The sequence below is a fragment of the Lactuca serriola genome, chromosome 9 (genome assembly GCF_051521515.1).
Source record: "Lactuca serriola cultivar US96UC23 chromosome 9, Lser_US96UC23_V15, whole genome shotgun sequence".
In the NCBI taxonomy this organism is placed as follows: domain Eukaryota; kingdom Viridiplantae; phylum Streptophyta; class Magnoliopsida; order Asterales; family Asteraceae; genus Lactuca; species Lactuca serriola.
Genome location: NC_136416.1, coordinates 33,321,315 through 33,346,438, shown reverse-complemented (window position 1 = coordinate 33,346,438; position 25,124 = coordinate 33,321,315). Strand labels below are relative to the sequence as shown.

The 25,124-nt window shown below is 39.3% G+C and overlaps 1 protein-coding gene across 4 annotated transcripts; it reads right to left on the bottom strand.

The window, feature by feature from the left end:
• Positions 1-15,544: 15,544 nt before the first annotated feature.
• LOC145074698 (uncharacterized protein At5g43822-like) lies at positions 15,545-19,776 on the bottom strand. 4 transcript variants are annotated; one of them, XR_013692019.1, is made up of 10 exons: positions 19,618-19,775; positions 19,485-19,514; positions 19,072-19,396; positions 18,876-18,994; positions 18,626-18,805; positions 18,444-18,500; positions 18,242-18,306; positions 18,032-18,117; positions 17,571-17,627; positions 15,545-15,713 (listed from the first exon to the last, which is right to left on the bottom strand). XR_013692019.1 is itself a non-coding variant. In XM_079021026.1 (10 exons), the coding sequence occupies exons 4-9, from the start codon at positions 19,201-19,203 to the stop codon at positions 18,074-18,076; spliced, it is 597 nt and encodes a 198-aa protein (XP_078877152.1). In that variant the 5' UTR covers positions 19,204-19,234; positions 19,305-19,396; positions 19,485-19,514; positions 19,618-19,775; the 3' UTR covers positions 15,545-15,713; positions 18,032-18,073. The 4 variants fall into 4 exon arrangements, 3 of the variants coding, with proteins under 3 accessions (XP_078877152.1, XP_078877153.1, XP_078877151.1); XM_079021026.1 differs by lacking the exon at positions 17,571-17,627 and having other exon boundaries at positions 19,072-19,234; positions 19,305-19,396; XM_079021027.1 differs by lacking the exon at positions 17,571-17,627 and having other exon boundaries at positions 19,660-19,776.
• Between the last annotated feature and the right edge of the window lie 5,348 nt (positions 19,777-25,124).

Here is a 25,124-nt window from a genome sequence, read left to right as displayed (position 1 = left end):
TTTTTGGACTCAAAATTTGGGATGTTACAAACTTATTCTTCTATTTGTAAAGTTTTTAAAACACTTGTAAATGAGCTATGTCTCAGCTTCTATCAATGCTTCTACCCTTCCTGTTTGCTAGTTTTCGCTGCCATATAAACATTAGGAAGAATTAGTTCATCAAGATAAGCAACACAGTTAGACACTGGTGACAACACAAATTACCCAAAAGCTTGAACCACCAGTAATTAAGATAACATTCTAGCTTTTGAGTTTAGAGTTTTAATATTTCCAACCAAAATTTTTTGCAACAACATATTCCTAACCATGATATTTTGTTTTCAATAGTTCATATCAATCTCGTATTCAAAATTTGGTCCTTTTGGTCTTAGAATTCACAATAACATAACCTTTTGCAGCTGGTAAAACATAAGTGACACCATCTCCAAAATCTATTACAACACCAGTTAAGAGGAAATTGGGAAAATAGTCAAAATAGTAAAATTTTAAGTTCCCCGGTACATTATATCTTTTGGGAATTTTATCAAATAGGTGGTGTGCATAGCCAAAATAACACAACAATCAACCTTATAACTGAAGTTGTCGTCATTTTAGGTGGAATCCTCTGATTGAAGGTAAACCCAAAATTATAAACAACACACATTTTGACAAATTAAAACATAGTGTATGAGAATGAAAAAAAAGTATGTACCTTTGTATCAACAAATCGACCAAAAAAACAACTGAGGCTCTAATCAGTAAAACCAAAATAAATGTGTCGTTGTTACCTAGCTGCGTCAGAGTGGAGGCGGCATTGTTGCGCTGGCGGTTAGAAATCGATGATAATTAGCAAAGTTTTTTGAATGACCGAAATTCGTGCCTCTCAACATCCGCAAGAGAGAAAAAGAAGTATGAATGTGTTGTGTATTCCAAGTTTAATCGACACACTCGAGGAATGGAGTAATGTCGGAAACTATGAAGAAGGCATGTATCCTACAATAAGCGGATGATGTTAGAAGAAGAAGACACATATCCTGCATATGTATTCTACAGAAGAAATCGTCAAGCCGAAATCCCAAAACCAGCCATCGATCAAAATCCACTCCGGCTCAAAACCATTGACATTGAAGCAGATAGAATACCGGTACTATCACCAGGAATAAGGATATATTTGTCGATGGGGAAAACGACAGTTTCTATAAGGCGGTTTGGATTTGCAAGAGAGGGAAGCCCCGAAAGGTAGATAGATCAGTCCCATGCATCGGTGGTGACCAAGGAATGAAGCGGTGGAGACAGTAATATCTCGAAGGTGGATACACACACTAATCCGATGGTCATTGGTTAAATTGGAAGTGGGATCAGGTATAATAGAACATGTTGTCAACCATTTAAAAGTAAAAAAAAAAATTTTAAGTAATAAAATAATTTGGACCAACAGGAAGACATTATTGTTCCTAAGGGAACATAAAATTAATCTATATATAAATTTATAAAATAACTAAATTACTTTTAATCTCAAACATCTTAACTATCTATCGTGTATGTGCATCCATGGCTACATGTAAAAACAAACTTGGCTTCAAGTTTGCCATTCATGATTAATTTTTTGCTCTTATTATTTGTATGAATGTCATCGCCTAAAGTATTTTGTAGAATAAAGTGTTTTTGCTTATGCCATGACAAAATAAGTTTTGGGTATGTTTATAAGAAAGTTAGAGTTGTAGATGTCTATCACGGGAATTAATGGTTATTAACTTTATGTATTTACATAGTCACATTTGTAAATGTTTATTATTAATACCACACTTCCTAGATTCTCCATAATCTGTAACTTTGTATGAATGTCATACTCGTTCCAAAGATTGTCCCAAGACTTCCAAGTCACTTCGAAACGCTCCACAAAACCCCTCACAAACATGCATATGTCTAGATATATGCATAATACTACACTTCCAAGATTCTCCTTCTAGGATTCTCCTCTCACCCGCTTCTGTACTGGTAGAACCCATATCAACAGCGTCAGTTGCCTCGTGCATGTAAGCTATACACAATAGATGATCAAATAGACTGTCGAATAAGTGATTCTATCTTAATCTCACAACTAAACAAGGAGCAGGAATAAGGCTAAATCAATCATTTTGCGGTTATCCAATCTTAATCGTATACAACTCTAAGACATACATCTACCATATAACATTATCAATCCAGACTTCAAGAAGCACATAACAAATAATTCCCTAGAGTAAGGCATCACAAAAGTTAGGCAATTCTATCATGAAATTCCTAAGCAGATCTACAACCTACATTTTAGCATGCATAACAATTCATAGCACAAATCCAAGATCATATAAGTATCTTGGAAATTACTTACTTATTGAGCTCCGGACGAATGTACGCATCACATCCTCCATTTGTTATGCAATACTTTTAGAAATTTTTTTTTCTTAAATATAAGCATTCTCTTTCAAAAGTTATTTAGAAAATATCTCGGTCCTTAGTTTGAGTTCAGACACACCATAAGGCACGCCCGAATCCCTCAAACCAAGGCTCAGATACCAACTTGTAACATCCCAAAAATTACAAAGAGACTTTTGAATTTTAATAATATAATAACCAATGAAATCTTTTCTTCAAAAACCATTGAGTAATATTTGATTGATTGAAACCATACGTAATCAGAGCTAAATTGTAATGACCAAAAAATCAAGGGTAAAATTTTCATTTATAATATAGCCAAAACATAAATATCATTTATTCCAAACATTCCAAAACATCGTTGATTAAAAAATTATCAAAGTTCATCCAAAAATCATTCATTGCGGAAAACATGGGTGTGTGCGCTGCGATCAAGTCAGGCCCTTTCTTTCAAAACCGATGATACCTGAAACAATAAACAAAACTATAAGCACGAAGCTTAGTGAGTTCCCCATAGCATACCCCACATAATCCACGTAATCCACATAAACCATATCAATCACATATGCCATATCAATCACATAAGCCATATCAATCACATAAGCATATAAGGATGTCGTGGGCTCCTCCCAGGGTCTTACTCCAGGATGTCATAGGCTCCCCCACATGGTCTTACACTTAAGTGCCATGGGCTACCCCCATGGTCTTTACTTGGAAAGTCATGGGCTCCCCCATGGTCTTTCATGCAAGTATCACAAAGACAACTAGCATATCACACATCACATAAACAACTAGTATACCACATATCACATAAACGACTAGTATACCACATATCACATAAACAATGCATATAAACATATAAGGATGTCGTGGGCTCCTCCCATGGTCTTACTGCAGGTTGTCATGGGCTCCCCCACATGGTCTTACACCTAAGTGTCATGGGCTCCCCCACATGGTCTTACACCTAAGTGCCATGGGATCCCCCACATAGTCTGACATACAAGTGATGTGGGCCCCCTATGGTCTTTACCTGAAAAGCCATGGTCTCCCCCACATGGTATTATATCCAAGTGCCATGGGCACCCCATGGTCTTTCATGCAGACATCACATAAACAAATAGCATAGCACATAGCATATAACCAACTAGCATGCTATATATCACTACATCAACTAGTGTATCACATATCGCAAAATGGACCGACCTTGGTGCCTTAGACCCATTGGTATGGTGAGGAGACTCACCTCTCACTAATAAAGTCCCACAGATAAAACTCTAGCTGTTGGTTGACAGATTCCCGAACTGTCAACATCAAAACAACACCCAATTAATAATTGGGTTCCAATACATAACCATAAGTCCATTCTTGGGGTAAAAAGACTATTTTACCCTAAACCTAAATTGGTCCAAACACACACTCTGAAATCCTAAAAGCCTAATAATCAACCAAGGCCCAACATATGGCCCAATTTTCCAAATTGGGCCCAAACCTCTACATGGGCTTATCTTGAGGCCCAACCATTTATTATAGTCCAAGCAAGTGGTATTCCGATGGTCCAATATCTCATAATCATCAAGGCCCAATTATGGCCCATATGTGGCCCAATTTTCCAAATTGGGCCCAAGCCTCCCCCAATGGGCCTTATCCTAAAGCCCAATAATTTCCTTAGTCTATAAACATGCTCCTAAATGGGCCCACGAAGGCCCACAACAGCTTAGTCCAAGAAATTGCCCAACAAGAACCCAAACCCAATTAGGGTTTTTCACATAAAATGACGATTAGGGTTAAGTGTTCCTACTTAACCCATTAAGGACTTAATCCATTAAGTCCATCACTTTAATAGTACAAACATACAATGTGGTTAGGTGTAAATCAAAGTTCCAAATCCAATGGTCTAAACACGGGACCTGACAAATCTAAAACTCGCATTCCCAAAATAACGGTTTTCTAAACCCTAATTAGGGTTTCCAACCCAATCGCGTTACAATTAGTCAAATGGTTAGATCTTAAGGTCAATTTGTGTTACATAAGTTGGGCACCACCCACTACCACCTATGGTAGTGGTGGTCAACGGTGGTCTGCGGTGGCAGCCACCACCTCGTGGTGGTGGTGGTTGTGTTTATAGGCCAAGACAATACCAAAAGTACTCCAAAAAATAGTCCAAAAACACCTAAATGCACACCGCGCACCGGAAATCGTGGCTAGCGGTGGCAGGATGGTGATAGTGGGTGGCAGCCACCACCTCACGGTGGTGGTAGTGGCCCTTCCTTGGTTTTTCCGGCCAAATATAGCTCCTACAATAACCACAACACCGACAACACATATATACTAGAAGATAGGGGTGTGCAAAAAAACCGCAAAACCTAACCGATCCGGTCAACCCAAAGCCGAAAAAACCGAAGCCTCAACCCCCAACCATGCTTGCAATCATGGTCGGTTACCAAAAATGGCTTATAAAAGCCCTAAATCTCCCAAAAAAAGGGATCTAGCAAATGAACAAGCAAGGTATCGACTTTATACCTTCTGGGAACTGCAAATGGTGCACAAACTTGAACTCCCTTGGTCTTCTCTTGATTCCTCTAGGCTTTTCCTTCTTCTTTGAGTTCAAAATCACCAAAAAGCACCACAAATGCCTTAGCTCTTTACACAAACGGTTAGGGTTTGTTATGGGGGTTTCTGGAAGCAATAGGGACGGAGGGTGGCTGGATGAGATGCTTAAATAGGATGCAAACCCTTAGATTAGGGTTTTGTCCAGTCAAAGTCTACTCATCGAGTCTGGAATCCGACTCGACGAGTCCGTCATTTAAATCCCGTATCAAATCCGCTTCTACTCGACGAGTTTGGCCTTCAACTCGCCGAGTCCTAGGCCAAAAATGCAAAAATACTTAAATAAAATACATACCAGGAACCAGGTGCTACACTACGGCTCCCTCGTAGTCTTACAACACTTACATCCTAGCTGACCATTAGTGAATGCTACGGCTCCCTTAGTCTTACAACACTTTCATCCTAACTAGCCATTAGTGAATGTTACGGCTCCCCCATTGTCTTACAAAAATTTTTCCCTAACACAACCACAACCCAATACCTTACCCCTAATCTATCAATTCGGAACGCATACATAGTTGAGCACACTATCTACCGAACACCCGAACTGAAATCAATTCATGACTAGAGTCCCAACCCTCTTCCCCGGATTCTGCTATCAAGCCCTGAGAAGACGCGATTCACATGCTGTAGAGTTTTACCGAACTCCAAACTCACACAACCCTAAAACCAAATAGCCACTTGGGCCGCCATTTTACTCGATGAGGATGAGAAACCCATCCCGATCTCAAACCTGCACCCGTCCTGAATACCTACATGATTCTCCCCCACTTAGATTCGACTAAGTCTTTGCACTACATGAGATTTGAAGGATTCTCAATCCTTTTTACTCTCTAATAACCAAATTGTTGACAACCTGCTACTTACCCGTGCTAGTGTTCTATTACTAGCCCAAACCCCAAAACACCACACAACTCCTAAAGATCAGGCGAAAACTTCCCGAATCCTAACGTAACTAGTAATTTCAAACGTCTTGAAATGATGCCACACTTATATCTTGGAATCCAAATAACCAACGTCCAGACCAAAGCCTCAGCATTAGACCACTTCCCCTGGCACTTCCAAAAGCCAACCCAAGCATAATGGTTGAGTCACCGATCCTGAACGTAGACCTTCCGCATCACATATCTGAACCAATCTCGACCATAGTGTAACACCCAAAATTTTCAATCCAATTTATAACTTTTCAACAATTTAAAACCAACAGTTATTACTAATTTGTTTTCAAAATAGTCTATATCATATTTTTTTCCCAGAAGCATAAACAAAACATGAGGAGTTGTAGGATCATTCTCTCCTTGCCGCGATCCCCTGGTGCACCTGAAACAATAAACTGAAACTGTAAGTCCGATAGCTTAGTGAGTTCCCCAAAAATACCGATACACTAAACATAATACATATGCAAATAACAGCATATATTGGGTCCACAACTTTACAGACCGGATTACCCCCTTGGCCCACAGTATGAGTCTGGATTGCCTTCCGCGCCCACAACTCACATCTGGATTGCCACCAAGTCCGCAGTACGAGCCTTCCTCAGGTGATATCTGAAATGCTCCCGGGTTTGTTGTTTACCGCACAGAGGAGTATCACCTCAACCCTTCCCACATAATATGTCGACATATAACACAATTAATGCACATACAGATAATCACATTATACTACAGGAAGTCCTACGGATCTACCAAACTGGCATAACAACTAACATGCAATACTAACTCATACTCAACATACTACCAACTGCTAGGAAAATTATATCCAATGGGTCGGCCTTGGTGCCTTAGACCCCTTAGTATAGTGAGGATAACTCACCTCACACTGTCGACTCGAAGATAAACTCAAGCTCTCGGATTGTCGGTACAAACTCCACCACCTATATTCACCATAGAACCATAATTGTAAATTTACAATTTCCCAAAAATGTCCCCAGGAGCCAACTGGTCAACCCTTGGTCAAAGTCAAAGTCAAAGTCAACGGTCAAGGTCAACAGTCCATGTTGACCCAACTCATCGAGTACCTCCACTGACTCGTCGAGTTCTTTGCATAACTCTCCAACTCGTCGAGTTCCTAAGTTTTGCGGTCTTAAACTCCGTGGCCACTCGTCGAGTTTCCCTTGCAACTCGACAAGTTCATACGCGTCCAACGGTTAGGAAAACCCTATCCGACTTACTAAGTCACTCAACTGACTCGTCGGGCCCACGACAATCTTCATCGGACTCGCCGAGTTGACCATGCAACTCACCGAGTCCCTTTAGTCCTTCATCCATACATATGCTTTTAAACCATGCTAAGGTTCAAATTTGCAGATCCAGCTTCCCAAGGCATGATTATCACGTGAAGTTGCAAACTTTATGTGCATGCAAAGCTCTAAGGTCTCAAAATGACAAAACCAAGCTTGTTAAGAAGTGTTACACTTGAGGGGAGGTTCATACTTGTCAAAGCTGATAACTTTATTGTTCTAGACACCAAAGAGAGCTCAGATCTGAAATTGCAACTTCAGATCTTAGCTCCACCACAAGAAAAGCTTCCTAAGAACCCACCCAAAAGTGATCTAGGAAGAAATGAGCCAAGGTAACAGCTTAATACCTTCAAAAGGGTGCCATCTGAAGTAGATCTCTTATTCCCATGAGTTCCTTGCTTCTAATCACTTGTTCCCCAAGCTTTTCTCACCAAAATCCTTCTTCAAAGCTTAAACACACCAATGCATCACACACACATGAATTAGGGTTTTGGAATGACAAGGGGCTGTAAAGGGGAGGCTGGGGAGGCTAATGATCCTTTAAATAGGGTGCAAAACCCTGGAAATTAGGGTTTCATCCTCTAGCTCCTACTCGTCGAGTCCCTACTTCGAATCGGCGAGTAGGTCACTTAAACACGTGGACCAACCTGCTGCTACTCGACGAGTCGGACAACCAACTCGTCGAGTAGACCTTGAAATCAAGAAAAAATTTATATCAAAAGTCAATACCTGAGAATTGGGGTGTTACAATTCTCCCCCACTTGAACTAGACTTCGCCCTCGAAGCCCGCTGCGGTGAACAACGCCGGATAGTGCTCCCGCATCTCTACCTCCAGCTCTCACGTCCACTCGGATCCCCTCCAAGGCTCCCACTGTACCTTCACCAAAGGTATCTCCTTGTTCCGCATAACTTTCATGTTCCTCTCCAGTGTGGCCACAGGGCTCTCCACGTAATTCAGGCGCTTATCAACCTGAATATCATCCAACAACACCACTGCCTCCTGATCCATAATGCACTTTCGCAACTGCGAAACGTGGTAAGTGTTGTGGATCCGACTAAGCTCCTCCGGTAGCTCTAGCCTATATGCCACCTTGCCAAACCTGACAATGATCCTGAACGACCCTTTTTAACGGGAACCCAATTTCCCCCTCTTCCTGAAGTGGATTACACCCTTCCAGGTTGAGACCTTTAGGAGTACCATATCACCCACCTGAAACTCTAACTCAGATCGGCGTCTGTCGGTGTAACTCTTCTGTCAACTCTGAGCGGTCTGCAGTCGCTGCCTAATCTATTGAATCTTCTCGGTAGTCTGCAAGACCACTTCCGTCCGTCCCATCACCCTTTGTCCGACCTCACCCCAACAAACCAGGGTGCGACATATCCGCCCATATAACATCTCAAAAGGCGGGGCGCCAATGCTGGAATGATAGTTGTTGTTGTAGGCAAACTCTACAAGGGGTAGGTGGGAATCCCAACTCCCACCGAAGTCAATGACACACGCCCTCAACATATCCTCGAGGGTCTGAATGGTCCGCTCGCTCTGACTGTCGGTCTGCGGATGGAATGTTATGCTAAAGTGCAACCACACGCCCTCAACATATCCTCGAGGGTCTGAATGGTCCGCTCGCTCTGACTGTCGGTCTGCGGATGGAATGTTATGCTATATTCGCCAGAAACAGGAGGTAAATCTATCATCCCGGTCGAAGACAATGGAGACCGGAACCCCATGGAAAGCCATGATCTCGCGGACGTACATGTTGGCCAACTTCTCGGCCGACGAACTCTCCCGAATTGCTAAGAAATGGGCACTCTTGGTCAATCGATCTACGATGACCCATATAGCATCAAATCCCTTCGCCTTGCTCGGAAACTTGGTAATGAAGTCCGTCGTGATCTATTCCCATTTCCACATGGGAATCTCTAGAGGTTGCAGCATACCAAGCGATTTCTTGCTTCATACATGGCCACCAGTAACTCAAAATCAAGTCTCGGTACATCTTGGTGGCCTCGGGTGAATAGAGAAATGAGACTTATAAGCCTCCTCCATGACTGTCTGTCTGACCCCACTAGACATCGAAACCCATGCCAGACTGCATCGGGTCAATAATCCCCGACTATCCTACATAAACCGGGTGTTCTCACCCTTGATCCTCTCCAACTTCCAGTTCTCCCGTCGCATTCCCTAAACATGAGCATCCCTGATCAAGCTCACAAGTGGAGAATCCACTGCAATCCTCATACATACCGCTGGGGTGGAAGACTCGGTTGACTTGCTGCTCAAAGCATCCGCCACCACATTCGCTTTACCGGGGTGGTAAAGGATCTCGCAATCGTAGTCTTTGACTACATCCAGCCACCTGCGCTGCCTCATGTTCAGGTTCGGCTGATCCATGATGTGTCTCAAGCTCTTGCGATTCGTGTATATGGTACAACGGACCCCATATAGATAATTTCTCCCTATCTTGAGAGCGAACACCACTGCTCCCAGCTTTAAATCATGAGTAGGATATCTCGTCTCATGCGGCTTCAGCTGCCGCGATGCGTAGGCTATCACCCGTCCTCTCTGCATGAGGACAACCCTTAAACCCGTGATAGATGCATCACAGAACACCACAAAATCCTTCACTCCCTCTAGGAGTGTCAAGACTGGAGCCTCGCACAACTGCTGACAGAGGGTCTCAACCGCCCTTTGCTGCTCAGGGCCCCACTGGAAATCCACCCCCCCTTCCTCATCAGACGAGTGAGGGGTACTGCAATCTTAGAGAAATCCCTAATGAATCTCCGGTATTACCCTGCTAATCCCTGAAAGCTCCTGATGTCCGAAGGAGACCTTGGCACCTCCCACTGCATGACTGCCTCGAGTTTGGCCGGGTTGACCAAAATCGCCTCCTGGTTAACGAGATGTCCAAGGAACTGGACCTCTCGCAACCAAAACTCACACTTCGAGAACTTGGCATACAACCGTTCTCATCTCAGAACTCCCAACAACTCCCTGAGGTGCTCCTCGTACTACTCTCGGGTCTTAGAATACACCAAGATATCATTTATGCACACGATGACCGAGCGATCAAGCATCTGTCTACAGACCCGATTCATTAGGTCCATGAATATTGTCGGCACGTTGGTGAGCCCAAATGGCATCACCACGTACTCTTAATGATCATAACGAGTCTGAAACATGGTCTTTTCCACGTCCTCCTCTCTGACCCGGACCTGATGATACCCCGACCTCAAATCAATCTTGGAGAACCAAGATGCACCCTGCAACTGATCGAAGAGATCATCTAACCTCGGGAGTGGATAACGGTTCCTTACCGCCAACTTGTTCAACTCCCTATAATCAATGCACATCCGGTGCGAACTGTCCTTCTTCCTAACGAAAAGGATCGGTGCTCCCCATGGAGAACTGCTAGGTTGAATGAACTGCTTGCCCAGCAGTTCCTTCAGCCAACCGGTACGGCGCCTTGGCGATAGGAGCCACACCCGACTCCAGGTCGATCCGTAACTCAACCTGCCTCTCCGGAGGTATCCCTGACAACTCCTTCGGGAACACGTCAGAAAACTCCCTGACCACTGGAACCTCTGAAACTGAAGTCTGATCCCTGACCCGCATATCCACCACATACGCTAGATAACCCGCACACCCGTACGGAATATACTGTCGAGCCCTGGCAGCTGAACAAAACCCTGATCCCACTCTGGTGCCCTCACCATATACAATCAGTTCTCCCCCACTTGGGGTTCGAACTACCACTCGCTGGCCCTCACAATCTATCATGGCACCAAAACGACTAAGCCAATCCATCCCCACGATCACGCACACCTCCCCTATGGGAATCGGTATCAAATCTATCGGAAAGGACACTCCGAAGATCTCCAACTCGCATCATCGGTAGACCGAAGAAGCAGAAACTCCGTGTTCGTTGGCGATAGAGACTCGCACTGGACACGCTAGCTCACCAACTGGCACACCGAACTCCTTACTAAATGTCTGAGAAACGAAAGACCGACTCGCCCCCGAGTCAAATAGAACCAATGCAGACAAGGAGTTCACTAAAAACATACCTAATCATAGGTACAAGGGATAAGCATAAAACAAATATAATAAATGAGATAAAGGATAGAAACATACCAACAACCACATCCGGTGCTGCCCTGGCCTCCTCTACTGTAAGTTGGAAGGCATGCCCCTGAGTCTTCAGAGGCTCTGCCGTAACTAGCCTCCCATCTACAATCCTCAACATAGCCGGCGTGGCAACCTGTGCCGGCTTAGCGGCAAGCAACGAGCAGTTGGCCTTCAAGTGGCCAACCGTATCGCTCGTCGAAGTACTCGACCATGGAGGTCTTAATAGACCCAAACATCTCTGATAGCTGAGCCCGGAACAAAGTGGCAACCTCATCATGCAGGATCTATCGAATCCCGGCGTCTAACTCATCTGTCCCCACTTGCACCACAGGCTCAGGTGTTGCTGGCCTCTCCTGGCCTCCGTCTACTAATCCTGATCCTGATCCGGATCCAGTCACAAAGCGTCTCGTCACCACCATTCAGAAACATACCAAAAGATATCAGGTTCCCCACATAAATAATTGGGAACCAACTTCCGACTAAACCCTAGGGGTTGTGACTTCCTTGCTACACTTATGGGTCCTGTGCTTTCAGTAGTACGGGCTCATACTACCTTCCACACCTACCCATATTTGTCTCAAGTATCACCACAACACCCTAACATTACACATGCACATGGTGGTTGCTTCACCTCACCCCTAAAGGAAGGCTAACTGTCTCACAACTGACCTACAGGCCTCACACAAACCACCCATCCATGAAACTTCCACCAACCCTGCAACACTGGTGTATGCTAACCATACATAATGCTAAACCCTATAGACTTTCGAATATTTGATCCTACCCTAAGACCTAATCAATAAGAACATAACATAACGCTAAACCCTATAGACTTTCGAATATTTGATCCTACCCTAAGACCTAATCAATAAGAACATAACATAATGCCAAATTAAACATTCTCAAGCTATAAGATCTTAATTATGTACAACCGTGACACATACACAAGTAACTACAGTAATGATGTTAATCGCATATAAGGAGAACCCTAGGCTAGCAGGCATCATGTAATCAGACAATTCTATCATGCAATTCCTGAAGATCCCTAGCCTAGTACTAGCGTGATGTTCTAACATATCACAATATCAAATAATCGTATGGTATTTTGGGGTCTACTTACTGGCTCCGCTCGATCGTACACCCTGCATCCTCCTTTGATTATTTTGAAACACTTTGAAAAAAAATCATGTTTAAATTATTTTCCTTGATTTGAGACTGGAGCCACGCGAGTGTTCCTCCAATTCACTCAAACCTAAGCTCTGATACCAACTTGTAACACCTAAAAATTTCAAGCCAATTTAAAACTTTTCAAAACATTTAAAACCAACAGTTATTACAGATTTCTTTTCAAAGTAGTCTATATCAGAGTTTTTCCCAGAAGCATAAAAAAAACATGAGGAGTTGTACGATCATGCCTTCGCCTTGCCACGATCCCCTGATGACCTTAAACAATAAACTGAAATTGTAAGCCCGATAGCTTAGTGAGTTCCCCCAAAATACCGATACACTACACATAATACATATACAAATAACAGCATATATTGGGTCTACAGCTTTACAGACTGGATTACCCCCTGGGCCTACAGTGTGAGTCTGGATTGCCTTCCGGGCCCACAGCTCACATCCGGATTGCCACCGAGCCCACAGTACGAGTCTTCCTCAGCTCGTATCTGGAATGCTCCCGGGTTTGTTGGTTACCGCATGGAGCAGTATCACCTCAACCCATCCCACATAATATGTCGACATATAACACAACTAATTCACATACAAATAATCACATGATACTACAGGTAGTCCTACAGATCTACCTAACTGGCATAGCAACTAACATGAAATACTAACTTATACTCAACATACTACCAACTGCTAGGAAAATTATATCCAATGGGCCGGCCTTGGTGCCTTAGACCCCTTAGTATAGTGAGGATAATTCACCTCACACTGTCGACTCGAAGATAAACTCAAGCTCTCGGATTGCCGGTACAAACTCCACCACCTATATTCACCATAGAACCATAATTGTAAATTTCCAATTTCCCAAAAATGTACCTAGGAGCCAATTGGTCAACCCTTAATCAAAGTCAAAGTCAACGGTCAAGGTCAACAGTCCATGTTGACCCAACTCGTCAAGTACCTCCACTGACTCGTCGAGTTCTTTGCATAACTCTCCAACTCACCGAGTCACTAGAGTGACTCGTCGAGTTCCTAAGGTTTGCAGCCGTAAACTCCTTGGCTACTCGTCGAGTTTCCCTTGCAACTCGACAAGTTCATACGCGTCCAACTGTTGGGAAAACCCTAGCCGACTCACCGAGTCACTCAACTGACTCGCCGAGCCCACGACAATCTTCATCGAACTCACTGAGTTGACCATGCAACTCGTCGGGTCCTTTCAGTCCTTCATCCATACATATGCTTTTAAGCCATGCTAAGGTTCCAAATTGCAGATCCAGCTTCCCAAGGCATGATTATCATGTAAAGTTGCAAACTTTACGTGCATGCAAAGCTCTAAGGTCTCAAAATGACAAAACTAAGCTTGTAAAGAAGTCTTACACTTGAGGGGAGGTTCATACTTGTTAAAGTTGATAACTTTATGGTTCTAGAGACCAAAGAGAGCTCAGATCTGAAGTTGCAACTTCAGATCTTAGCTCCACCACAAGAAAAGCTTCCTAAGAACCCACCCAAAAGAGATCTAGGAAGAAATGAGCCAAGGTAACAGCTTAATACCTTCAAAATGTGCCAACTGAAGTAGATCTCTGATTCCCATGAGTTCCTTGCTTCTAATCACTTGTTCCCCAAGCTTTTCTCACCAAAATCCTTCTTCAAAGCTTAAACACACCAATGCATCACACACACATGAATTAAGGTTTTGGAATGACAAGGGGCTGTAAAGGGGAGGCTGGGGAGGCCAACGATCCTTTAAATTAGGTGCAAAACCCCGTAAATTAGGGTTTCATCCTCCAGCTCCTACTCGTCGAGTCCCTACTTGGACTCGGCGAGTAGGTCACTTAAACACATGGACCAACCCGCTGCTACTCGACGAGTCGGGCAACCAACTCGCCGAGTAGACCTTGAAATCAAGAAAAATCTTATATCAAAAGTCAATACCTGAGAATCGGGGAGTTACAATTTTTTGAAAACCCTTTCTTTCCTTGCCAACCAAATATTCTAGATAAGACACTAGAACACCATATTTACTATTTAGGATAAATTTCTTCCTAAGAAGGTTCCCCCAAGTAGGTGTATAATAAATGAATTCTATAACATTTGGGAAGCTCCTATTTTGAATACCACACCATTTAAATATCCAATCAATAACAACTTGAGTGTACTTACATGTGATAAGCAGATGATCGATTGTTTCATTCTCTCTGTTGCATAGAGGACATAAGGTGTTGGAAAGGCTAATCCGCTAATACCTTTATACACCAAAACATTAGCTACAGGTAATCTACCCAGTAAGGCTCTCCAAATGAAACAACGTACTTTAAGAGGGATCAACCTTTACCAACAAATTGATTGCCCACTATATAAAATAAATCTTTATTTTATGCAGTGCACTGAATGTCAAAATAAAGAAATTCAACCAAGTGCGGGTAAACGGCGGGGGTAACTATGACTCTCTTAAGGTAGCCAAATGTCTTACCATCTAATCAATTTCTACTAAGAAAAATAACAACCTATCATTCCAAACTACCACCATTCTATCATATGACAACAATATTTGGCATTTTATTATGAGGGTTGATGTCACTATTTAGTCCAACTACTTGTGATATTTATACTTCATAACTAATAAATATTTAGAATTACTAAAGGGCTTCTTATTAGTAAATCATGTAATATTTTTTATTTTATAGTTTAAATCATTTATTATTTTTTTTGGGTAAGGAATGCAAAACCTCCTTTATATGTATATTTTTTTTTTACTATTTATGTTTATGTGTGTGAGTGTATTGGGTTTATGTGTATGAGTGTATCCAATAGGTCTAAAGCTAAGGGGAGTGGTAACACTCTTAGCATTTTGCCACCTCAGATTATGATCTCATTTTTTTCCATTTAACACCTAATCTTAGCATTTGGTAGGGAGGTAACACCCTAACACTTTTTTGTTCTTTGTCTTTTTCAAATTTAATTAAATTACTTTATTTCAATAGACAAACATTTTTTATGTACAAATGTTAAACAAATTTTATGTTTTTTAGACCACAAACAATAAATATAATATAAATCAATGCAAGGGCAAAACAGTAATTTAGTAGAACAAATCAATGGCTGGACTACAAGAGAGTTTCATTGAGTCTCATCTGGAGGGTTGCTCCATCATGATCCTGAGGGGAGCTTAAAGCCCTGTTTCACAATCAAAGGAAAACATCAATGGTGTTGCAAAAATTGAACATCTAACACGTAAATGGTAATTTTTGCCGAATTCAAGTAAGTCAAAATGGGATACAAAACAATGGTGCTTCTAAGGATTCAAAACAAATCTGCTCTACTGTGGTACAAAAACCATGGTTTCAAATAAGTCAAAATGGGGTGCAAAACCATGGTTCCAAACTTTATATTCCCAAATCCCCAAACTGGGAGCAAGCTGACCATGAACATCAACTGATAAATTTTATGCCTTTATGCTACTACAATACCCTTCCTCAAAGAAATGAAAAAACTAGCCTGGACCATAGCATATGTATTGCTTAAAACATACCATAACGTAGCCATTGTTTTACAAACTATCAAGTATCAAACCAACTCGCCATTTCAAAAGCACCATAACAAAAGATAAAGTCATAATTTTTACTCATTTTTTTGTTTTTGATTTTGTCTCTTCATCTTAGTTTTTTTTATCTTGATTTCTTCTACCAAACACAGGTAATGGATAAGATGAAAGGAAAGAAACACAGAAAATTGATGGATAAGTAATCTCTCGGTGAACTCGAGTCATAACTTATAAGTCTTTACAGATTCGATTTCCCCATTTTCAGTTGTTCTGGTATTTTTATTTATTTATTTATTTATTTTTGCAATTTTTCATCTTCATGTCATTCAATTTTAATACTACTACCGTTCGTGTTTTGAACTTATACAGAGCATCCATGGATTAGACAAGATGGAGAAGCATCACACAAGCCAATATAGGATGAAGCAATTCCCAGCCATGAACAAACTCAAGAAAGAGGGGTTTTGAACTCTAGCGTTCTGTGAGTTCTCAATTGGATAAGTTTGTTTGTAATTTCTTCTTTAGATTATCGTTTGTAATTCCTTTTGTGTTCTTCTGAGATAATGTTGAATTTTGTGTATATTTCGCGTATCTAATTTACAATGCTTATTAGTGCGTCGATTGTTATTAGGATTTAGAAGCAATTAAGAAATGCAGATACTGATTTGGTTTTGTGGTTTAACATTGTTCGCATCTTCGATTTTTCTGTTACGAAACAGGATACGCGCTTTCTGATTGCAAAATCGATATGGATATTCTAGGAATTCAACATGATTTTTAACTTTTAGAGTTTTATCATAGAGTTCATAGATTTTTAACGGGGAAGGTAGAATTGTCAAAATTCTCTTTTTTCTTAAATTAACTGTGAACTAATAGGTTCTATTTGATGATAGATACATGATTGTCTTATCTAAAAAAACAGGGTCTATTTTCAAAAATCACTTGGTAGTTATAAAGGTATGTTGATCAACTTTGAAATTTTAGATTCATTTTTTTTTTTTACTTTTCTTGAAATTTCTATAATATATGTAGAATTGAGATGATATTTTCTTGTTAATATAACTGGATACCGAATAAAATGGTATCTAAGACTTACAGATTGTTGGAGAAGCTAAAATTGGTGAGTTTTGTGATGAGATTGCAGTGCTTTCAATTTATTAGGAGTTTTTGAACCATATTTTTTTTTTATTTACATTTCTATTATTTATTTTTCATTATCTAAGTCACAAGAAAACCATTGGTGTTCCTGATTGTTTGAAGAAACTAGAGATGTGTCTTGATGACATTAAATAAAAATAAGGTATTGGTAATTAGCTAACAGAGATCATTCGGAAAATATAATTTGTTTTTATACCTTTTTATTGCAGCGACTATGATTCTCGCCATTGATGATGAAAATGTGCCCAAACGTTTTTATATATGTGATTCAGTCTGTCATTTTTTTGGTAATAATGTATTTAAATCTTCATTCAAGGATCTATAGTATGTACCTTGATTTAACCATTTTCCAGTTCTGACCTTATCCGACTTTTCTTCCAAGTAGTCATCTATAGTTAGCAACTCATATGCATCAGTTTTGAATGAAATGTTATTTGACTTTTTACTTTAAAATTTTATTTATTTTTGTAACTTTAGTTCCCACGGGTTATAACCTAGTTTGGATTATAACATAGCTGTGACGAAGAGACAAACAAAGGCCGATGGTAATGGTGCAACAGATCATCTCCTGTTGCCGATCAAACTATAATGAATTTGTTGATATTGGTTTATGATATTTTCTTAAAAAGTACATATTCAATAAAATATAAGTTCTAATAAAACAAAAAATTAATATTACTCAACTTACTCATTAATTTTTTTTTCTTGAAATCGTTGTTTTTCAACAATATTAGTAGAAAAAAATGGTTTCTTGATAAACCCTAACATTTAAACTAAAATAAAAAAGACTTACCACACGACTACACCTAAACCCTTAATTTCACATTCTCCCTCGTCAACAAATTTCTTCAGCAAATATGATGTCATATATGGATTGCACTGCACAAAACACCAATCAAACTAAATACTACCAAGTTCACAAAAATTGATAAACATACACTTCAAGATAAAAGAGTAATAACAAACAATCATTCTTTCAAAATTCAAAAACTTTATTTTTTACCTTCTTCTTTCGGGATATTCGGTTGATCTACCAAGAGTCGCTCGAGACTTTGTAAATCACCAACACTACAATAAACAATAAAAAAATATATTATAAATATAATTTTTTCTTCAAGTACTACATATACCATTTGTGCAAATGACATAAATACCCTTGTCATTCTCATCTTTGAAAACAAACCTAGAAAGTTTGGACTGTATACCTTGGGTTCAAGGCAAGGCTAGCAAGCGCTGATGTCACGGATGATTTAAGCACATACCTACACCATTTGATTCAAAAAATCACCTCTGTATATTATTTCCAATTATAAAGTAGTAATATGGTAGGCTTAAAAATACTAGTATTTGATAATATTAAATAATTTATTTATGTATAGATTCATACTCTGATTGATACATCTGATGAAGGATCCGAAGCCCTTCTAAGCAATCTGCAATACTTGGTTTTACACCAATTCTGTGATGTAATTGTTTCATTGAAAGCTGAACAGAACCACCTTTCACTTGTTGTTTAGCATCACCAACAGTTTTTGCAAGTGACAAAACAACACCATTTAATTCCTCCCTGAAAAAACATCAAAGATATCAAAATTATTAAGCTAAATATAAATTAACTAGGATTCTTATAGACTTACAGAGTTTTAGTCATTGAAAGCATGATCTTCTGCAGGGATTCCAACTGTTTTGTGAAGATGGTATTTTTAATGTTATCAAGGTTTTTTAGGGAACCATAGTTTTTGGGATTTTCGAGCAACTGATAAGAGGGTAAAAAAGGAAATAAAATCATCAAGAGACTGAATCTATGTATGTGGAAATTGGAATGTGAATAACCTGTAATCTTCCAATGATGGAAGAAGCATTTCTGAACTGTGATACTAATTGAGCATGGAGGTTCTCCCATCTATCCATGTCATCTTTCACCCTCTTGAATTTCTGCTGAAACTTTTTCACTGTTGCCTCCATTGTTAATCAAATCCGAAACACAAATTCTTGCCTATTGTCCAGCAAGAATTACACAATTAGAGTCTCTTGATACTCATGCTACAATTTAATGTGTTGTTAACCTCTAAATTTTGGTAAACATGTCCTAATCTCAACCCCAAGTATCCTCGTAATAACCAGTATGAGCATCAGGAAGAATTAGGGGTTCAGAACTCTGTCAGGCATATACACAAACACATGGTATGGTGTCAACTTTTAAAGAAAGAAACAAGTAGAGATGAGTAGATGAGAATGGAACAGACCTTAATCTTGTTTCGGTGCTTCCTTACCTACTGCATAAACAAAAAAAAATATCAGAACTTTCATTATTCCTTATCGATTTCAACTTTTAAAGAAAGAAACACGTAGAGATGGCTACATGAGAATGGAACGGACATTAATCATGTTTCGTAACTTCAGTGATTCCCTGTTTCAGACCTTAATCAATTAATCCTGCAGCTTTGGTGCTTCTCTGCTTCCTGCTTCACCAAATCGTTGCAATGAGAAATGGAGAATGGATTATTGTCGTACTACGATGAGAATGGATGTGAAGACTGATGAGTTACTCCTTATTTCATATTTTCATTGTAGGGAATGGGCCTTCACAACAAAAATGGAAGGATCGGCCCGGATAAGTTTGGATTATAAGATATACGTTATTAACTTGGTTTTAAAATTTTATTACTTATATATAAAAATTAATATATAATAGAACTATATATAATTACATATAAAAGATGATTTTTTATATATAAAAATCCTACAGTCCGGTCCAGTTTTTATATAGTTTGAAAATTTTGAAACCACAAACCAAAACGTTCACTATGGTTTCGAAAGTTTGAAGCCGCAAGCCAAACCGTAAAGAGAGATACAAACCGTGAAACCAAACTGATGACCGATTTGGCAGGTTTCACAGTTTCAAACTGAACCGAGAACCCCTACTTATGAGCACAAAGCACACCAATGTGGATCATCAAAACCCCAAAAGAACATATTCATCATAAATCAGTACAGTCAGTAGCAACTAAAATTGAATAAAAACATGCTCAGATTAAGCAATGAAACCAATGATCGGAATTTGAGTAGTGTGTCAGCGTAGGTTTATAAAGAACACAAAAATTGGGATATGATGCAGGTAAGGGGTCATGAACTGGGATACCATGCCTCAATCAGAAGTGTTAAAATTAAAAACCAAACTTCGAAATTATACCATTTCTTTTAACAATACAACCCACTTACCTAAATGTTGTAGCAGCTGCAGGTTAGGGCTATGTCGAAGGGAAATGCTCCTTTAGGGAGGAGGGAGTCATTCCATCCCAACCTACTCAACCCATTGCCACATCAGTTTTTCGTTCTTTTTATATTCATTTTTTCCAACCCACAACACACATAAATCCTATCTTTCTCAACCCACTAAATTAAAAAAAAAATACAAAACTAAGATCCAAGTCTTAAAACACATGGTACAAGAGAAAAGTAGATAAGAAAGTAAAGAAAGGAGATGAAACAGGTTAGTGAAACCAATTAAACAACTCACCGTTCCAACCCTCCCAACCCATTGAATATGGAGTGGTATCTTGAAGGTATCAGTGGTAGTTCTATTTCCAATTAAGACTTGTAGCTTAGTTGTTTTGTATTATTTTTTTTAATTGACTGGGTTGAGAAAGATAGGATTTCTGCGTTTTGTGGGTTGGAAAAGATGAACAACAAAAGAACGAAAAACTGATGTGGCGGTGGGTTGAGTGGGTTGGGAGGAAATGGCTCCCTTTCCCTTAGGGATGACGGTGTCGTCTATGGGAAGATGATCGGTTTAGGGCAGTACTGCCAGGATTTGGTACCGTCAGTGAGTGGGATCAGCGGGTTTGAGCAAAATTTGTTTGCAACGGGTTGATGAACCCGTGAACTACTATCGAATGTATGCCTGTAATTGTGTAACACCCGGAATTTGAGGAGCAATTTGGGTGTAAATCACCTTTTTGGATTGGACACAATGTGTCGAGATAAGAAAAGGTGCGAGTCTCATTGAGAGCAACACGACGTGTTGTCTCCTGGAACACGGCGTGTTGGTCGTTGGAAATGAAACCCTAATCTTTTGGGTTTTGCTCCCTATATAAAGAAATGGGGAGGCTTACGTTCACCCTCAGCCCCCATCATCCCTCAAGCCCTGAAAGAAACCCTAATCATCTTTCCCTTTCATACATGAGCTAGTGTGGTGTTTTTGGAGCCAAAGAAGGAAGAAGTTGGAAGAAGGAAGCAAGATCCAGCAAGCAAGCCCCTCATCTTTCAGTTTGGCATTCTTTTGGACCCTTGTAAGTGTCCAAGATCCGATTTTTATCATTCCATGTTGCTAGATCTTAAGTTTTGCCCCTTCTGCTTCTTGTTCTTGAATGTTGGAATGGTTAGATCTCATAAAGTTTGTAACTTTATGAATCCTCAGGTCAAGGTGACCTTTTAGAGTGTTGGATATGGCTTAAAGTTGAGTTTTGATGCCATGCATAGAGATTATTTCATAATCCCCATTGTTGACCTATTATGGGTTCAATACATGCATTGGACATGCATGTCTATAAAGCACCGACCTTTGGAATGGTTTTAGTGCTAAAACCTCTTCTGGAAAGTTTTGGGCATCAACTTTAAGGATTAAGTGCTTATTGGTTAAGTCTTTGCATCTTCAAGCATTGTAGATAAGTTTTGGACCCTTTTGGAGTAATCTCAAAGGATAAAATTGGAGACTTTATCCTTCTTAGTATCATTTTGGTCCAGATCTAAGCTTTGGAGCTTTGGGAATCGAAGGAAGCAGCTTAATGGTTTAAGTTGCTGGAACTCTGGAAAACACGACATGTTTGAAAGTCAACATGGCGTGTTGGTTGGGGTTTTCCTGACTGTTTGGATGCGGTAGGAACACGACGTGTTGGAGTCAACATGGACAGTTGACTTTGACTTTTGACTTTGACCAAGTTGTCCTAAAAGGGTATTTTGGTATATTTGTGATTGCGATGGATATTGATCACTTGGATGGATATGTATTGGTTGGAGCTAAGATTCGGAGTCGGGACCTCATCAACTATGGATCAGATCGAGAAGTGAGTTTTCCTCACTGTACCTTCAGGTCGAAGGCACCAAGGCCGGCCCGTTGGTTTGATAACCTGATATTCGTTGATATGTTGAGTATGGGATAGTTATGCATGCTAGTTTGATATGTTTTCCGGTAGATCCGTAGGACTGCCTGTGACATTGTTTTTATGATTATCAGTATATGTTATTATCTGTAATATGTCGGTGCATTGGGTTGGATTGAGGTTGTACTGCTCCGTGCGGTAGCCAACAAACCCTGGAGCAATCCAAATATGAGAAGAGGGTCGAGCAGGGCATCCTAGACTCATACTGAGGCTCAGTAGCATTCTAGATATGAGCTGAGGACCGGTTGGTATGACAAACTCGTACTGAGGGCTGAACATTTGTATGTTATGGGCGAGGGAGCAAGCCATACATAAATTATGGGCCCTGGGGGCAAACCAAACTTATGTTGTGGGCTTAAGAGCAAGCCAAATATGAGTTGTGGGTCTGATAGGCAAGCCAGACTCATATTGTGGGCTCATGGGTAATCCAACCTTTTCGATGTGGACCCATTGCATGTTGTGATTGTATATGTGTTATTTGTTTTATGTAGGTACTTTGGGGGAACTCACTAAGCTTTGTGCTTACAATTTTGATTTATGGTTTTAGGTACTTTAGTGGACCGTGGCAAGGCGAATGCGGGACCTTACACATCCTCGTGTTTTTGGGACTTATGACTTCTGAGAAACTCTGATAATGAAAGTGTTTTGAAAACTGTGTTGTAAACGATTATGATTTCAAATAATGTTTTAGAAACAATATTTTTTGTAAATACCTCTTTAGTAAATGGGTTATTTTGAAAAGTTAAAATTTGTTGAAAATTTTGGGATGTTACAAATTAGAGCTGCATGTAAAAATTCAAAGCTTGCAATGTGTAGAATGTAGCCGATTGTGATGGTCTTGATGGAGGCGGCGACAGAATCCTCCATGATAAATGAAAATAATTTTGTCACGTATTAATCTCTCATTAATTTGGACACATGTCATTTTTTGGTATTTTTGATTAAATATTTTTTTCATTTGTCATTTTCTTATTTTTTTATGTTTTCTTAATTAACACATCATATTTAAACCTTAATTAATAATTGTCTTAATTGAAAATAACCAATACATTATAATATTAGTAATTATATAAGTATTTAATATGTTTTCTTTTAAATTCAATTTTTAAAATTTAAATTTTAAATTTAAATAAATTTTTGTTTAAACTTTTATATTTAATTTTTGTTTTATCAACCCGTATTAGATACACCTAATGAAAGAATATATGTAGGCGGCCAAAGAAAGATTTAGGTTTAGGTTATCACATTTGTATGGATTATACTTTAAGTGTAAATTCATTTTAGTCCCTCTAGTTTACAAATATTATCAAAACATATTTATGTATTCCTATCTTATTTTTTCAAAGCATATTATAAAGCGTGTACATATTTAAAATATTTTTAATAATTTATGATTGTTTTACAATTCATTAAATAATATTTGTTTTAGTTAAATGTTATTTTTAATATAGTTTTAGAATTTTTTTTGTTTCAAATAAACAAAAGTTTATTTAAAAAAAATATTATGTTTATTTTATTTTATATTTTATAATTAAATTAAATAAAAAATAATAATGTCACAACTGGATTGGAAAAGACAGGGTTTCCATGTATTGTGGATTAAGAAAGATGGGCTGATGTAGCAGTAGTTGAGTGAGTTCAGAAAGATGGACTCCGTCCTTCCTTAGAAGGTCAAAACGGGGTCGATTAGAGTGTTGTATCATGACAAGAATCAATCGAGGAGAGAAGTGAATGTTCATATCTGGGTTTTTTGGGGTTCAAACTTAAAAAAGGGAAAATGATTATATATATATATATATATATATATATATATATATATATATATATATATATAGAGGTTCCGTTGAGATTAAAAATAAAATAGAGATCTTGAGATTCAATCTCAGCCATGTATTTCACATCTGCCGCTCTAACCCTCCGGCGTACCAGCGCAGCAGACCTGGTATAATCATAAATGATTATGCAGCGCCACTCGTTCCTTTCTCCTCCGCCACCATCCCCACCACCGTCACCACCATTACCATCACCTCTGACACCAGTCGACCCCACCACTGTCACCACTGTTACTTATATCACCGCCAGCTCTTCTGTCACCAACTGTCATAATCATTTATGATTACTCAATCTGTGAACAAATATATATGTATAATCATTTATGATTAGGCATATACGTATAAACATATATAATCTTATATGATTATTATGATTATACCTTTATGCCATATAACCTAACCACTTTTTCTTCCAGTAAGAAAAACGACAAAGACCGCTCCTCGTAAATTAGTTTTTTCTACAGAATTCAACTGAAAGGCATAAATAGAGATCACGAAGTTATTTATTTATGTCGAAGATTCACGACAAACTAGATTATTAGTGAGAATTTAATAAACCATCTTTCCCACGAAACAAAAATCAAGTTTTATGGGAAGTCGCTAAAGACTTAATGGTCTTTCGGACTATTCCGAGTGTCAATTTTACGTTTATTTAATTTTTAATCGATAATCACGGTATTTTTAGTTTGAACGTACCAGATACATAATGGACGATATCTATGTTTTAAGATTGGTAAAAAGAATGACATTGACTTAAGATACGATTACATCTCATGAAATGTTTACGCCTCTGAGAAAAAGCATAAGTAGCACCCTTGATGACCAGATGAAGCAATGTCTTTGACAATAAAAAGTCGAATTTAGTTGCTCAATTGAACCATATTCGAAACGG

Excerpts from the sequence above, each read along its gene's own strand:
- LOC145074698 (XM_079021027.1), bottom strand. The coding sequence starts at position 19,203 with ATGGAGGCAACAGTGAAAAAGTTTCAGCAGAAATTCAAGAGGGTGAAA. Across the intron at positions 18,995-19,071 it reads CCATCATTGGAAGATTACAG|TTGCTCGAAAATCCCAAAAA; the intron begins GTTATTCACATT and ends CCCTCTTATCAG. Across the intron at positions 18,501-18,625 it reads CATCAGATGTATCAATCAGA|GTATGTGCTTAAATCATCCG; the intron begins GTATGAATCTAT and ends CAAATGGTGTAG.